The following is a 14681-nucleotide window of genomic DNA, read 5'->3' as shown; positions in this document are numbered from 1 at the left end:
TGAGATTATGCAACTCCCGAATACCGAAGGAGTACCTTGTATGCTATCAAACGTCACAACGTAACTGGGTGATTGTAAAGATGCTCTATAGGTATTTCCAGAGGTGTTTGTTGGGTTGGCATAGATCGAGATTAGGATTTTTAACTCTGAGTATCGGAGAGGTATCTCTGGGCCCTCTCGGTAATGCACATCATGATAAGCCTTGCAAGCAATGTGACTAATGAGTTAGTTGTGGGATGATGCATTACGGAACGAGTAAGGAGACTTGCCGGTAACGAGATTGAACTAGGTATGAAGATACCGATGATCGAATCTCGGGCAAGTAACATACCGATGACAAAGGGAATAACGTATGTTGTCATTACGGTACGACCGATAAAGATCTTCGCAGAATATGTGGAAACCAATATGAGCATCTAGGTTCCGCTATTGGTTATTGACCGGAGAGGTGTCTCGGTCATGTCCGCATGCGCGTGGCCAAGGGAGAGTGTTAACATAAAATAGAGGTTTGAGAGGACAGTCCCTCCCCACCGTCCTCCTCCGGCATTGAGAACTCCTGTGAGAAAGCTTTGTTGTGCTGCAAAGTTTGAAGTTGAAAACATGTCTATTATGTGAAAAACAAAAAAGAGAAAAGTACTTGCATGAATCATGATGCAGAAATAGATGGCTATATAAGGAGGCCCGCGGGCATGTATCCAGCGCTAGTCGATTTTTAGAAGAACATGGAAGAAAATGATGGAAGTCGATTTGCCCAACCCCGTATAGCAGGATAATGCATGCAGGCATGCATGAATACTTTACGTGCTTCAACCCTGTCTAGCCAGCCACCGCACAGCCGGCAAACCGCTCCGCCCACCGGTACTTCCTGCCAGAACGCCGTCACCGCTTGTACCCTTCTCCACCTTCCAGAGCACGACTTGCAACTCAACTGTGACTTGGTGAACTCGACGTGCCAGTCTGCGTGCTAGCGTGTAGACCGCGAATCCGTGGGCGGAGGCGCAGCACAACGCTGTGCTTGGCCAGCACTCTCAACATTGCCACCGCTGTGCTACTTGTCGTGGCGGCCTCACAGTTGACGGGTCCTTGGCGACACGGTGGAGTTCCGGGTCGATCCATGTCCTTGGTGCTGTCCTGACAACCAACACCGCGTCACCCCATAATGACTCCGGCATCTAGCTAGTACGAGTGGTGCGTTAAAGGGCTGAAGAAATCAACCAAACTCTCGGGAAGGAAAGGAAAACCCAAAGAAAAAACAGGCCTAAATCTGGGCGGAAACGGAGAAATACTACCAAACTCTCGCCTCGAAATCTCGAATGAGTACGTGGACGCAAAAACAAGAATAATGTATCCGCGTGAAAGGAAAGCACAGCAGTGCTTCCGCGTGACGTTCATTTGCCTGTGTTGGATCTTTCCTAACTTCAAGATTTGAACAAAACAAAATATATAAATGGACGCATACGGCCGGGCGTCGACTACATTTACATGCACCACAGAGCCAGGGCATGGACACATGCAGGCCGGTGACTGTGCTTATTTGCGTATAACATATGTAGACGTAAATATTCGAAACACACTACAGTTTTTTCGCTTTATAAAACACACACACACGCACACATAAGCACGATACCACAAATCACACACAAACACACGTACTACTTGGCGAGGAAAGGGCCCCGGCCTCGGACGTTGCCGGGGGGATCGTAGCTGCAGATGATGAAGACGCCCCGGTTCCTGTCACAGATCACGCGGGCGCAGCCGATGCGGGTCGACCTGCGCCACACCACCTGCGTGTAGTGCCCGCAAACCTTGCCCGTGTCGCAGGTATTGCTGCCGCGATGGTAGTTCTGCTTCTCAGATACCCAACTGTTCACCGCGTTGGCTGCGGTCATCCGCTGCGAGGACCCCCAGTAGATGTTCTCCCCGAACCGCCCACCGGAGTGCACCAGCCGGCAGTCGGCGCGGCGCTCCGCCGCGTAGTCCTGCGCGAACTTGGCCACGTTGTTGTTCCACACCACAGGGCCGACGCCGTCCGCTGCACGGGCGCGATTGTGCAGGTTGACGTAGTCCTGCGGGGTGTTCTGCGACGAGACATTGGCTACCACGGCCATGGCCATGGCCAGGGCGAACAATGCAAGACTACTCTTGGAAGATGCCATGACTAGAAGTGGTGGCTCGAGATCGATGTAGAGCGCTGCAATTTGACTTGTATTTGTAACCTCGAGACGTGGACAAAGTCCATGTATTGCAAACAAGCAACAAGGAGATGCACGTATCATGACTTGCAGCTCCTAGCTACAAGTGGCAACATTCATACGTATGACAAGAAGTAGCTAGTTACTTCCATGCAATTTCCCGAGACATAGACATGCTGGTAAATTAGGTCGGGGAGTTGGGTTTTAGTATGGAACTACCTACATCATAAGAGTATCTCTAATCAATCCTCTATAATTTAAGATATAAATGGCCGAGTAAATTTTAGAGGAGTTTATTTACTCCTCTAAAAATGTGTGGTTTGTAGCCGATCCCTCCCTTATTTTTTTGTGCAAAATATTCCTAATTTTATTTAAATACTACATTTCAGCTACATATTTTTTCATAGGTATTAAATCTAAACATAATAATTGACGTTCATACAATTAACAAATATTAGAAATTCAAAGTTTACAAATCAAATTATTCAAATTCAAACACACAGAAGGGTTCAGTTGAAGTAAAGAGCATGATAAAACCACAACTATGAAGTGCCATGAGGATGTCAGTGATGCTCAATAAGATCATCCAAGAGTACGGGTATGAACTGTTCGGTTCTCCATGCTACGATTCGCTGCGAGGATCTCTGCATCATGTTTGCATCGTGATCTAGGACCGTGGAGTTTCAATACTCGGCAAGACCACGAATGATGCCAAAGTGCTTCTGAAGCATACCAAAAACTCTCTTTGAATCCTTCCGTTTTGACCATTGGTAAACGGAGTAGTTTTTTATTGAGAATATAACCAGGCTGTTTGTAACCATGAGTACCACTACTTGCATCACACATACGCATGTCAAGATTGAAACATTGATTTGTGATGGATGTAGCTCATCTATAACAAAATGTATCATTGTATTTCATCTGAAGATTCCACATGGCTCTAATCCTGGAAAATCCCAATATTTCGTCGTCTGAATCTATTCAAATTGTAAAGCTAATCCATCGATTTCCTGGAGGAATGAAACAATCCGACTACTTATACTTCAATCAGATAGGTAATTAATTGAGTTCGACCAATAAAACAACAAACATGATTTAAAACTAGACGGAGCACCTAGATATTCCTGGATGCAGTGGAGGACCAATAAAACATAATCAGAGACGCTGATGGCACTGTAGTAGCGGCGAGCAGTAAAGGGTATGATTCAGACTGTAGTAGCGGCGAGCAGTAAAGGGTATGATTCAGTCCCTAATGTTTTAACAGCAGAAGCTTTAGCTTGTAGAGATGGAGCTAAGATGATGAAGATTCTCAATATTCGGCAAGGAACAATGGAGACTGATTCTCAGGAGCTTGTGTCCTTTTGGAGATCGAGAAAACATCATAGATCTAGCATCTTGTCGATTATCAATGAAATACAAGAGCTGGTAGAAGGATGTAGTGGTTTTGATATTTACCATGTTAAGAGGGAGGCAAATATAGGAGCTCACAAAGTTGCCAAATTTGCTTCTGAATCAAATCCGGAGTGTGCCTGGATTCACCAGGTGCCGGATAGCATCCTTCGGTGTACTAGACAAGATTGTAATCATGTTACTAGTTAATGATGAAGCTCTTGTTTGAATCGCAAAAAAAAAAAGTTCGGATGGGAGAAGATAATAGTGGTCACTCCTTGTCCCTGCAACGCAATGTAGTCGAAATACATAGTGTATTCATTCAATTTTTCTGCCCTAAACAGACACGCAGAATCTGATAGCAAATAATCCAGCTAACTTTAGACATGTAATTATATTGACAGCCACATCCCCATGTATACGTCTTTCAATGAAGAAAATCGAATTATATGAAAATTAAATTCTAGATCAATATGGTTAATTAATCACATCATTTGATTGCAACATTAGAGTTGACTCTAGACACGTGAATGTGTGATGCTAGTATAGGGATCGGATAAGGACTACCATTTCGTGTTTAGCTTAGATGCTTTGATATTTTTTAAACATTAAAATGCACTATTTGTTTAATCCATTGCTCCATTAGCTTGCCTTGACAACTTCTACACGCCTGTAGCTTAGAGTATCGTGTTTGACTGTAACAAGAGAAGGTTTGCTTAAACATGATGGAAGTAGAGAAAATGCAACATTGTCAGCTAATCAACAAGAGAAAATGCGTGACTAGTTCAAAGGCTGAGCACAGCGACTAAGCAACAACATACCACCACCTCTTTTTTCTGTATATAAGGATCTGAACAGGCAAAATGCCCCTTTGGTAGAATAACAACTAGCTACATATTAGATTCATAATACTGGCCAGTAGCGCCTTCAATATGGTTGAAATAGACAAAGTCCACGACTGTCACTCTCTGTAAACTAGTGGCCCGGTCTATGATGTTGTTTGTAGCTTAACGACCAAGCACAACGACTAAACAGCACATCACCATTTCTTTGTATACCACAAATTAATGTACATCGATCCACAACTAATTTAGCTATTATAGGGATCTGGACGGGAAAGATGCTACTTGTTACTAACAAGATGAGTAATGGGCCAAACGCACCTCGAATATGATAGCTTAAGTATGTCTTTAGTGTTGGGACAAACCTCCAACCAGCTCTCTCTATCTCTCATTCGCACCAATGAAGGTGGAAGATGGAAAACACGATTTTCCCGACCCACAAACGTCTCGGCCGCATGAACGGCGCCTCGGCCGCAGGAACGGCCTTACTTTACTGGGCACATATCCAGGTTTGGCAACAGATCGTAGCCTACCCATAGGAGCTCTCTCTCCTGCCGACCGGGCGCACACCATGGTCCCTGCGGAGATTACGCTCATCTCTAGTTTTCCTAGGCTCGGCTCATTCCGACGCCACACCCACACGAGAGACTACTGGAGACTAACATCTCTCCTACCTCCTCTACTTTTTCTACACACACCGCGGGATCTATAAATAGCCTTAAGCACGCACACAGCCACGGCCACACCGGCCACTAACACACGCACGCGCGGATCACCCGGCCAGTACTAGCACGTACTCACCTGGGCTAACAAACTCAGCCATGCATTGCCATGCACTAACAGCCCACAACTCTAGCTAACAGCTGCTGCCTTACAAGAGCCGGACCCGGAGGGCACACACGCGCCGCACAATGCCCAGACAATGCCCACACCCTCCATGGACTTGACCTGGACGTGCTCATGCCGGTCACAACCGTGACAAGCATGGCTTATTGCAAACACTTAGTTATAGTACACCATAATTAAGCGGTGAAGGCGTGAGATGAAAGAAAAGTTATAGCAACCAAAAAAGTTTGAAAATCGCAAATCCATACAACGACATGCATGTCAGGTCATTTGACCACATATACACACATAACAATGAATATAGCACACAGACAAAACTTATTCAGAAAAAAAATACATAGTTCAAACATAAAATTTATAAGCTCTTTTATGGTGATTGCAGAGTTACCACATGTTCTTTCAGGTAACTCTCAATTTGATTATTTTTCATCGCCTAGTTTATCATGTTAATTAAAATTATTATTTTTAATCAATAAGAGAACGACCATCAAAGATGGCCAAATTTACAAATTTTCTGCCACCGCCTATGTGAGAAAAAAAAGTTTCATAGAGAGTCAATGAGTCCAACTAGGCAAACCCTCGCCGTGATCGCTGTCCCTCCCTACCTCCTAGCGCAGCTGCGACAGGAAGGTCGCTCACCGCCCCATGTCCGCACGGCCGGTCACAGCCACAACCGTACCCAGACGGCGGCGGTGCCACCGATGCATCCGTCCTGCTCCCTCTCCTTCTCGCCCTGCATGAGTCCGCACCACGGTCTTCCAGGCGCACTTGACCCGGGTACGCCGCAACCGCCACGGTCGGATGCTCCACCGCCAATCGGCTATGGGCGCTGCCAGTCCTTATCTCCCGCTGCTTCAGATCCCCAGTCTCGCCCAGTCACCGCACCACCTTGCGTCGGCACTGCTGAATCCCGAAACGCCCGCCGCCTGCGTTTCCTTCTCTACACACGAGCCCGCAACACCGTCCATGGTAGCACCACCGTCGGTCGACCTAACCCTCCACTGGCTTGCCAGCGAGTAGAACTCCAATTTAACCACATGGTCATATTGTCTCGATGTTCTGATTTAGCTTAAGGTCTTATTTGTTTGGGCTTATGTTTCTGCTTTTGCAACTTTTCCACTTTGGCCAAAAAGACAAAAAAGCTCCTAAATAGGGGCATTTGACTTATTTAGGAGCTTTTTTGCCTTTTTGGCCAAAGTAGAAAAGCTGCAAAAGCAGAAGCATAGGGCAAAACAAACAGGGCCTAACAGCATCATAAATCAAGTCAAATGACTAATCTACAATCATGAGCAGCAAGGTAGCTTGGAGAAGAACTGCCTCTTGGCGACTTAATTTCTTCCTCGATCTGGTCAATGGGCGCGACGATGGTTCTATTAATTACTACCTCCGTAAAGAAATAGAAGTGCGTTTAGATCTTGGTTTAGAGAGGGAGTAATAATTTGGAGAGGGAGTATTGATTACTACTTTAGTGATCTACACTCTTATATTGCTTTAGAGAGGGAGTAGTAATTTGGGGCTGGAACTGGATCTTGGGTTCCTGGATTAGTTGGCCGGCTATGTCCCACTGGTTTATTTATTTATTTTGTATGTTGGTTCATGCAGAGACTGTCATCACGGTGGGTGACTCCAAGGAAACCACATGTGAAGCTGTAGAGAAGCTTAGGGTTGATTTGGGAAGCCACAACCCTGGACCTATACAAAGGTACCAATCATAATTATTTTTCTCATCGGGATTTTGTTTCGAGTTCTGCAAATATGTTACTCCCTAGTGCCGAGTACTAAATCTATCAGTCAATGAGGTCCTCTTTCTTTGATTTTGTAATGAAATGCATTTCCTGTACGAATTATGATGTTGTTCTTCTTATCTGCTTGCCATGTGGTACTGATACCTAAATTGGTGATGGATAAATATTGTCGAGAACTACCTTTAATCTTTTTGTACATAAATGGTAGCCATTAGATACAAAGTGTTGATTGGTGTTTTGGATTATGATTGACAATGAATATTAAAATAAATTACATCAGGGTATTGAAAGCAATCGTGAGGTAGATTTTTTTTCAAGCTAGAGAAATCATTTGTCAGGTTTCATCAACGATGGAATTGTTATTGTCAAGATTAGTATGCTTATGTAAAACATAGCAAATGACTTGCATATGTTTCCAAGAAACAATGCCTTGCATAATAATAGCAGGTGGCGGGATGTAAATGCTTAGATAAAAATGGAAGTACTCATCAGTTATTACACATAACATGGCACGGAACGTTCCGTTTGCACGCATCAAACAACTATATGGCCGGATGGCCGGCTATTGATTTCTTTAGGCAAGCACATATTCTTAAACATAATTTCCATGTTAAACTTTGGAAGACCCCCTTCCACCTAAGAGTGATCCTGTAATTTAATTAAAAACTCCCTCATACATTGAAATATGCTTATCTTCATGAAAAGAAAATATATCATGTGTTATCAATGCTAACCTTTCACTGCACGAAGAAAAGAGATTATGAAAATCATTGAGGAAACATCATGCTGCAATTGGATATACTCTTGATGATTTTAAGGGCATTGGCTCTACTCTTTGTCAGCACAAGGTTAATATGGAACCGGATGCTAAACCGGTTGTTGATCATCAACATCGTGTGAATCCCAAAATGAAGGATATGGTAAGAACTGAGATATTAAAGCTCCCGGAGGTAGGTATAATTTATCCTATAGATGAGAGTAGATAGGTTATTCATGTTCATTGTGTCCCTAATAAAGGTGGCATAATTGTTGTTCCTAACGACAAAAATGAATTTATCCCTCAAAGAATGGTAACTGGGTATAGGTTGATAATTGATTATAGAAAATAAAATAAAGCTATTAAAAAAGATCATTACCCTTCGCCCTTTATTGATGAAATGTTATAGAGATTGTCTAAGCATACACACTTTTTCTTTCTAGATGGATACTCTGGTTTCTCTCAAATACATGTATCATGAGGAGATCAAGAGATATGTACTTTTATTTGTCCTTTTGGGACTTATGCTTATAGACGTATGCCTTTTCATTATGTAATGCACCTGCTACCTTGCAAAGATGTATGACTGCTATATTCTCATAATTTTGTGAGAAAATTGCCGAGGTATTCATGGATGATTTTTTCGTTTACGGGACATCCTTTGATGACTGCTTAAGGAATCTTGACAAAGTTTGGCAGAGATATAAGGATACTAATCTCAACTTAAATTGGGAGAAGTACCACTTTATGGTAAATGAAGGCATAGTACTTGATCATTAAATTTCTGAAAAAGATATTGAGGTAGATAAAGCTAAAGTTGATGCAATTAAGAAAGTGTCATGACCTAATGATATCAAAAGTATAAGAGGTTTCCTTGGTCATGCTGGTTTCTACTGAAAGTTTATAAAGGACTTCTCTAAAATTTCTAGGCCTCTTACTAATCTCTTAAAAAAGAAGTTCCGTTTTTTATGATGATTGCGTAGAAGCCATTGAAGTACATAAGAAAGCTCGACTATAAAGACCTATTGTTCAACCACCTGACTAGAACTTACCCTTGGTGTGTGTATGATGCTAGTGATTATGCCATTGGTGTTGTTCTAGTTGAAAGAGCTGAGAAGAAACTGACTGTTATTCATTATGCTAGTAAGACCTTTGATAGTGCTCAAAGAAATTATGCTACTACTTAGAAAGATTTTTAGTAGTTGTGATTGCTTGTGATAACTTTAGACCTTACATTTTTTATTCTAGTTTACTATTAACAGTTATCATACTGCTATTAAATATCTTATTGATAAGAAAGATGCTAAACCTAAGAATGATTATGTGGGTTCTTTTGTTACAAGAATTTGAGTTGCATATAGTTGATAGGAAGGAGCCGATAATCCTATAGCAGATAATTTGTCTAGGCTGGAAAATATTCTTGATGACTCATTGGCTATTTATGATAGTTTTGGTGATGAGCAATTAGTTGTCATAAATGCTTACACTTCTCGGGATAATCCTTGGTATGCATATTATGCTAATTTCACCATTGCTAAATATATACCACCTAATTACATGCACCAACAAAAGAAAAAGTTCTTCTTTGGTTTAAGACATTACTTTTGGGTGCCCGCGTCTTTATAAAGGAGTAGATGGTGTTATTAGACACTGTGTACATGGGCACAAGCAGGAACAGATCCTAATGAGTTGCACCATGTAGAAGACTTAGCTGCACATAAGGTACATTTTGCAAGAATCTTCTCTCCAAATGGGAAGGACCATACGTCCTTCAAGAAATTTATTGAGCCGGAGGCATCAAGATCAATAAGGCCAAATGCACTACTCCAAGGATGGTTAATGGGCATAGAATTAAACAGTATATTGAAGGTACCCCCATTAACGTTGAACCCAACATTATGCAAATAATTACACAGTATGTGATACGGTAAGTAAATTGACTCTAAAAATTTAGTAAAAACATTTACTGTCAGTTTTTAAATATTAGAAAAATTAGGAATATAAGAAACAACGTAGAGGTCCACAAGGAGAACACAAGGCAGGGGGCACGCCCTGGTGCCTTCTGGGCCCCTCGTGCACCTTCCCTACTCCGTATTCTTCCCATATACTTGTTCCCGTATTCTTCCCGATGATTTGACCACTGTATCGCAAGTTTCCCCTCTGTTCTTAGTCCGGACTGTCTTTCTAATAGATCTAGATTACCATGTCGCCATCAAGCTCATCCAAGGAAAAGTTCTTTGAGAATGTAATGAACTCTTAACTTCCGGAGGTGATGAGACACCCTCAAACCATGGAGTTTGGCAGAACTCTTACCTTGCGTGAGTGGGTGCTTCAAATCTATGATGTTCAAGGGTCGAACAATGCGGGAAGCGAGAAGGCCAGGCTTGAAGCAGTGGACTAGAAAATCTTCAAGTGTCATGGGATGCTGGAGCGTGGACTGAGTGCCAAGCACTCCATGATCACAGATTTTATTTGTGAGTACAAGCGGGCAACAAGGACATTGGAGTGGCCATATTAAGCTTCGTGACCGGATTGAGAATCTTCAAGCACAGATCTTTGATTTGCAAAACCAAAACTATGAGTATGAATCCATGGTTAAGAGGATGAGCTTAGCTATGGATTTCAGGATTCTAGAGACTCGTTCTTCCTTCTTCGAGGGTGAGCCCATGCCTTGCAGGAGAAGGACAAGGCCACTACTTCATCACCACCACCATCAAAGAAAAAAACTTGAGTACACGGGAATGGGCACGTGATGACCCACAAGTATAGGGGATCAATCGTAGTGTGGTGTTTTCACCTCCTCCAAATGAACTTAAATTTTGCAGACATGTTCTCCTACACAAACATATCTAAGTTTTTAAGATTTTACATTTTTTTGAATTTCTTTGAATTTATACTGCCTTGTAGACTGACTAATGAAGAAATCAGTCTATACCTTAAGGGGGTATTGTAAACTAAATCTATTTTGAAATTTTCCTTCATAGCCATGTTTGGCACATGTAATTGACCATGTATAACAAATTTGGGGTCATTTGGAGATGGTCCAGAAAATCACCTTTTTCTACAAAAACTGGCTTAAGTGAGACCAAATGGTCCGTCCGTAGTGTGGAGATTTTTTTCACCTCATCCAAATGAACCTAAATTTTGCACACATGTTCTCCTACACAAACATAGCTAGGTTTTCAAGGTTTTACATTTTTTTAATTTTTTTTTAATTTATACTTCCCTGTAGACTGACTATTGAAGAAATCGGCATATACCTTAAGGGCGTATTGTAAATTGAATCTATTTTGAAATTTTCCTTCGTAGCCATGTTCGGCACATGTATTTGACCATGTATAACAAATTTGGGGTCATTTGGAGATGGTCCAAAAAATCACCTTTTCTATAAAAACTGGCGTAGTGTGGTGATTTTTTTACCTCCTCCAAATGAACTTAAATTTTGCACACATGTTCTCCTACACAAACATAGCTAGGTTTTCAATGTTTTACATTTTTTTTTGAATTTATACTGCCATGTAGACCGACTGTTGAAGAAATCGGTCTATACCTTAAGGGGGCATTGTAAACTAAATATATTTTGAAATTTTCCTTCATAGCCATGTTTGGCACATGTATTTGACCATGTATAACAAATTTGGGGTCATTTGGAGATGGTACAAAAAATCACTTTTTCTACAAAAGCTGCCTTAAGTGAGACCAAATGGTCCCTCCATAATGTGGTGATTTTTTTTCACCTCCGCCAAATGAACTTAAATTTTGCACATATGATATCCTACACAAACATAGCTAGGTTTGCAAGGTTTTACATTTTTTGGTTTTTTTTGAATTTATACTGCCCTGTAGACTGACTGTTGAAGAAATCAGTCTATACCTTAAGGGGGCATTGTAAACTAAATCTATTTTGAAATTTTCCTTCATAGCCATGTTTGGCACATGTATTTAACCATGTATAACAAATTTGGGGTTAGTTGGAATAGTTGTTTAAATGAAGGAATATTTGATTTTTTTGCTTATTGAATGATGGAAGGATGGAATGTGTCCGGATGAACAATTGTCACTAACTTGACTAAACCCCATTAACTGAACCACATGTCCCACAATTAATGAGACATGTATTATGGAACAAATTTGGGGTCATTTGAAGATGGTCCAAAATTCCACTTCAATATTTCAGATTTTCTAAAAAAATTTAATATATTTGAAATGGAAGATTCAATTGTGCTAACTTATGAAAACCTCAAGTCCATGTATTCCAGTTTGTAAGCTATGTAAATAAGGCATGTGTACTTTATAAACATTTTCAACATTTTCTAATTTTTAAAATATATTTGAAATGGAAGATTCAATCAAGCTAACTTATGAACATTGACAAAAAAAGATTTTCAAAATTTTCTAAGTTTTAAAATATATTTGAAATGGAAGATTCAATCAAGCTAACTTATGAACATTGAAAAAAAAAGATTTTCAAAATTTTCTAATTTTTAAAATATATTTGAAATGGAAGATTCAATCATGCTAACTTATGAACATTGAAAAAAAGGATTTTCAAAATTTTCGAATTTTTAAAATATATTTGACATGGAAGATTCGATCATGCTAACTTATGAACATTGACAAAAAAATTAAAATTTTCCTAATTTTTAAAATATATTTGAAATAGAAGATTCAATCATGCTAACTTATGAAAACCACAAGTCCATGTATTTCACTTTGTAACCTATGTACATAAGGCATGTGTACTTTATAAAAAAAACATTTTTATTGGTAGGAAAAATAAATGTGGCAGATAAAAACATTGACCAAAAAAATCCATGTAAATTCAAATGTTATATTTTGCATACACTACTTTTTAGTTTTAACATTTTATCTTTTATTTTCTTATAAATCAGTTGCAGTTTGCAAATTCAAATAATTAGGATAATTTCTTTGCTTATATTTCACTCCTTTTTTACAAAAATCCATTAAATCTTAATTCAACTGTTGTTCTTTGCACACACCATTACCAAGCATTATTTTCTTACTCTTCTATATTTCTATTCTATTTTCTTCATACATTTGATGAACTCTATTCTTGCTCTATTTGCTTATTCAAATGATAGAATGATGGTCAATTAGCACTAACTTGACTAAACCACAATATATGATTTGGTATGCTTTGCAAATGGGGCACATCATGTTGCACATGGCCACAACATGGGAAGTTTATGCAGCATGTCTCATCAGTGAGGCAACTTCGAAGCAGCTACTGTGATCATTGCAGCATCCGAATATAAACACTGAGACAAAGCATAGCTAACCAGATTCCAGTGCATCTAGACAGTACATATAGTTCAGAGACATACTACATTACTTAGAGTCTACCATACTCCAGGTAGAACAACCTTCCAACAGTTCACAACCACATGGACTAGCGCAAAAGTAAAATATCATCAACTATACTAATGATGAGTACCACTTCCAGCTTCACAGAGGGTTACTAAATGGGACCCATAGTCTTCAGGAGGGTTGCATGCTCTGCCCTGATCTTGACGTCGTCCCCACTCGTCGCTAAACCACGTGCATTCGACATAAGGCGCTCATAAAGCCCATCCTTCGGCTTTGGCTTAGTGGTGCAGTATGGGCACTCGAGCTTGCCCCCCTTGAAGCATGCCGCCTTTCCCTTCTCCCTGATCTTCTCGGCTTCCTTCTCAATGAAGGACTCTTTGTTCCCATCGTACACCTCATCTCCAGAGTTATACTGCACATACAAATGAATTGCATAAATACATTATGCATTCATATAGGCATTAATGAACAAACAACACATACTTCCCATTTAGAGGAATGTAATTAAAAAATATCATATAATTGCCATTTACTAGAATTTAATGAACAAACAAACAAAATAGCCACGTACAGTAATTTAATTAAACAAAAAACAGTAAATTACCACTTACATCAATTTCTTTGACAAACTAGAAAAAAAACCATGTAGATGCATTCATATACTGCTTATACTGAACTAAACAAATGAAATTTCAAATTTAGGGAAATTAAATGAAAATATAATAAAATTTTCAATTTTAGAAGAATTTAATGGACAAACAACAGAATATTTCCATTTATATGCATTCCTATATGGTTTCATGAACATAGATCACAAATATCCCATTTAGAGCTAATTAATGCACAAGCAACACAACTTTTAGAGGAATTAAATGAAAATATAAGAAAATTTTCCATTTTAGAATAATTTAATGGACAAACAACAAAATATTTCCATTTATATGCATTCATATATGGTTTCATGAACAAAGACCACAGATATCCCATTTAGAGCTAATTAATGAACAAACAACACAACTTTATGATATGAATGAATAAACAACATGACAATCCAATTTAGAGGCATTCATATAGGGATTTATCAACAAACAACATCTCATACAAATTAATAAACAGACAAAAAATCAACTTGGGGTTACCTCATACACGTCGTCGTCGTCATAGTTAGAATCATACAGGTCATTGAACCCAGTCATGGCCAGCTTCCTCTTCCTGCAATATAAGTAATTCAATTACTACTAACTACATAACACAATATGCAAAGGTCAAGCATTCTGCAATGTGCTTCTAATTACCTAAAATGATACTTTGACCTAAAATTAAACTATATCCAAAGGTGAAGCATTCTACAATTCTAGCTTGGTCAAACTAAAATTTTAGGTCCTGCTGACTATGGTCCTTGATACTATAATGCCAGATTGGGCACCAATACTATTCTTGTGAGTGCTCGGAACTGCCAATGGAGATAGTACATTATGGGAGAAGGTGTCTTTGATGTACCCTGCAAAAATATCAGTGAGACATTGTGGTTCACAAGAAGTAATTGCATTGAGTTCATGTGGCTCATGTAATGTAGATAGTG

At 39.8% G+C, this 14681-nt stretch overlaps 1 protein-coding gene across 1 annotated transcript; it reads right to left on the bottom strand.

The window, feature by feature from the left end:
- Positions 1 to 1424: 1424 nt before the first annotated feature.
- Positions 1425 to 2192, bottom strand: LOC125523322 (pathogenesis-related protein PRB1-2-like). Its single transcript, XM_048688370.1, has one exon. The coding sequence runs from the start codon at positions 2154 to 2156 to the stop codon at positions 1653 to 1655; it is 504 nt and encodes a 167-aa protein (XP_048544327.1). The 5' UTR covers positions 2157 to 2192; the 3' UTR covers positions 1425 to 1652.
- Positions 2193 to 14681: the final 12489 nt, after the last annotated feature.

Source organism: Triticum urartu, chromosome 7 (genome assembly GCF_003073215.2).
Source record: "Triticum urartu cultivar G1812 chromosome 7, Tu2.1, whole genome shotgun sequence".
NCBI lineage: Eukaryota > Viridiplantae > Streptophyta > Magnoliopsida > Poales > Poaceae > Triticum > Triticum urartu.
This window is presented reverse-complemented; position numbering and strand designations above follow the sequence as displayed.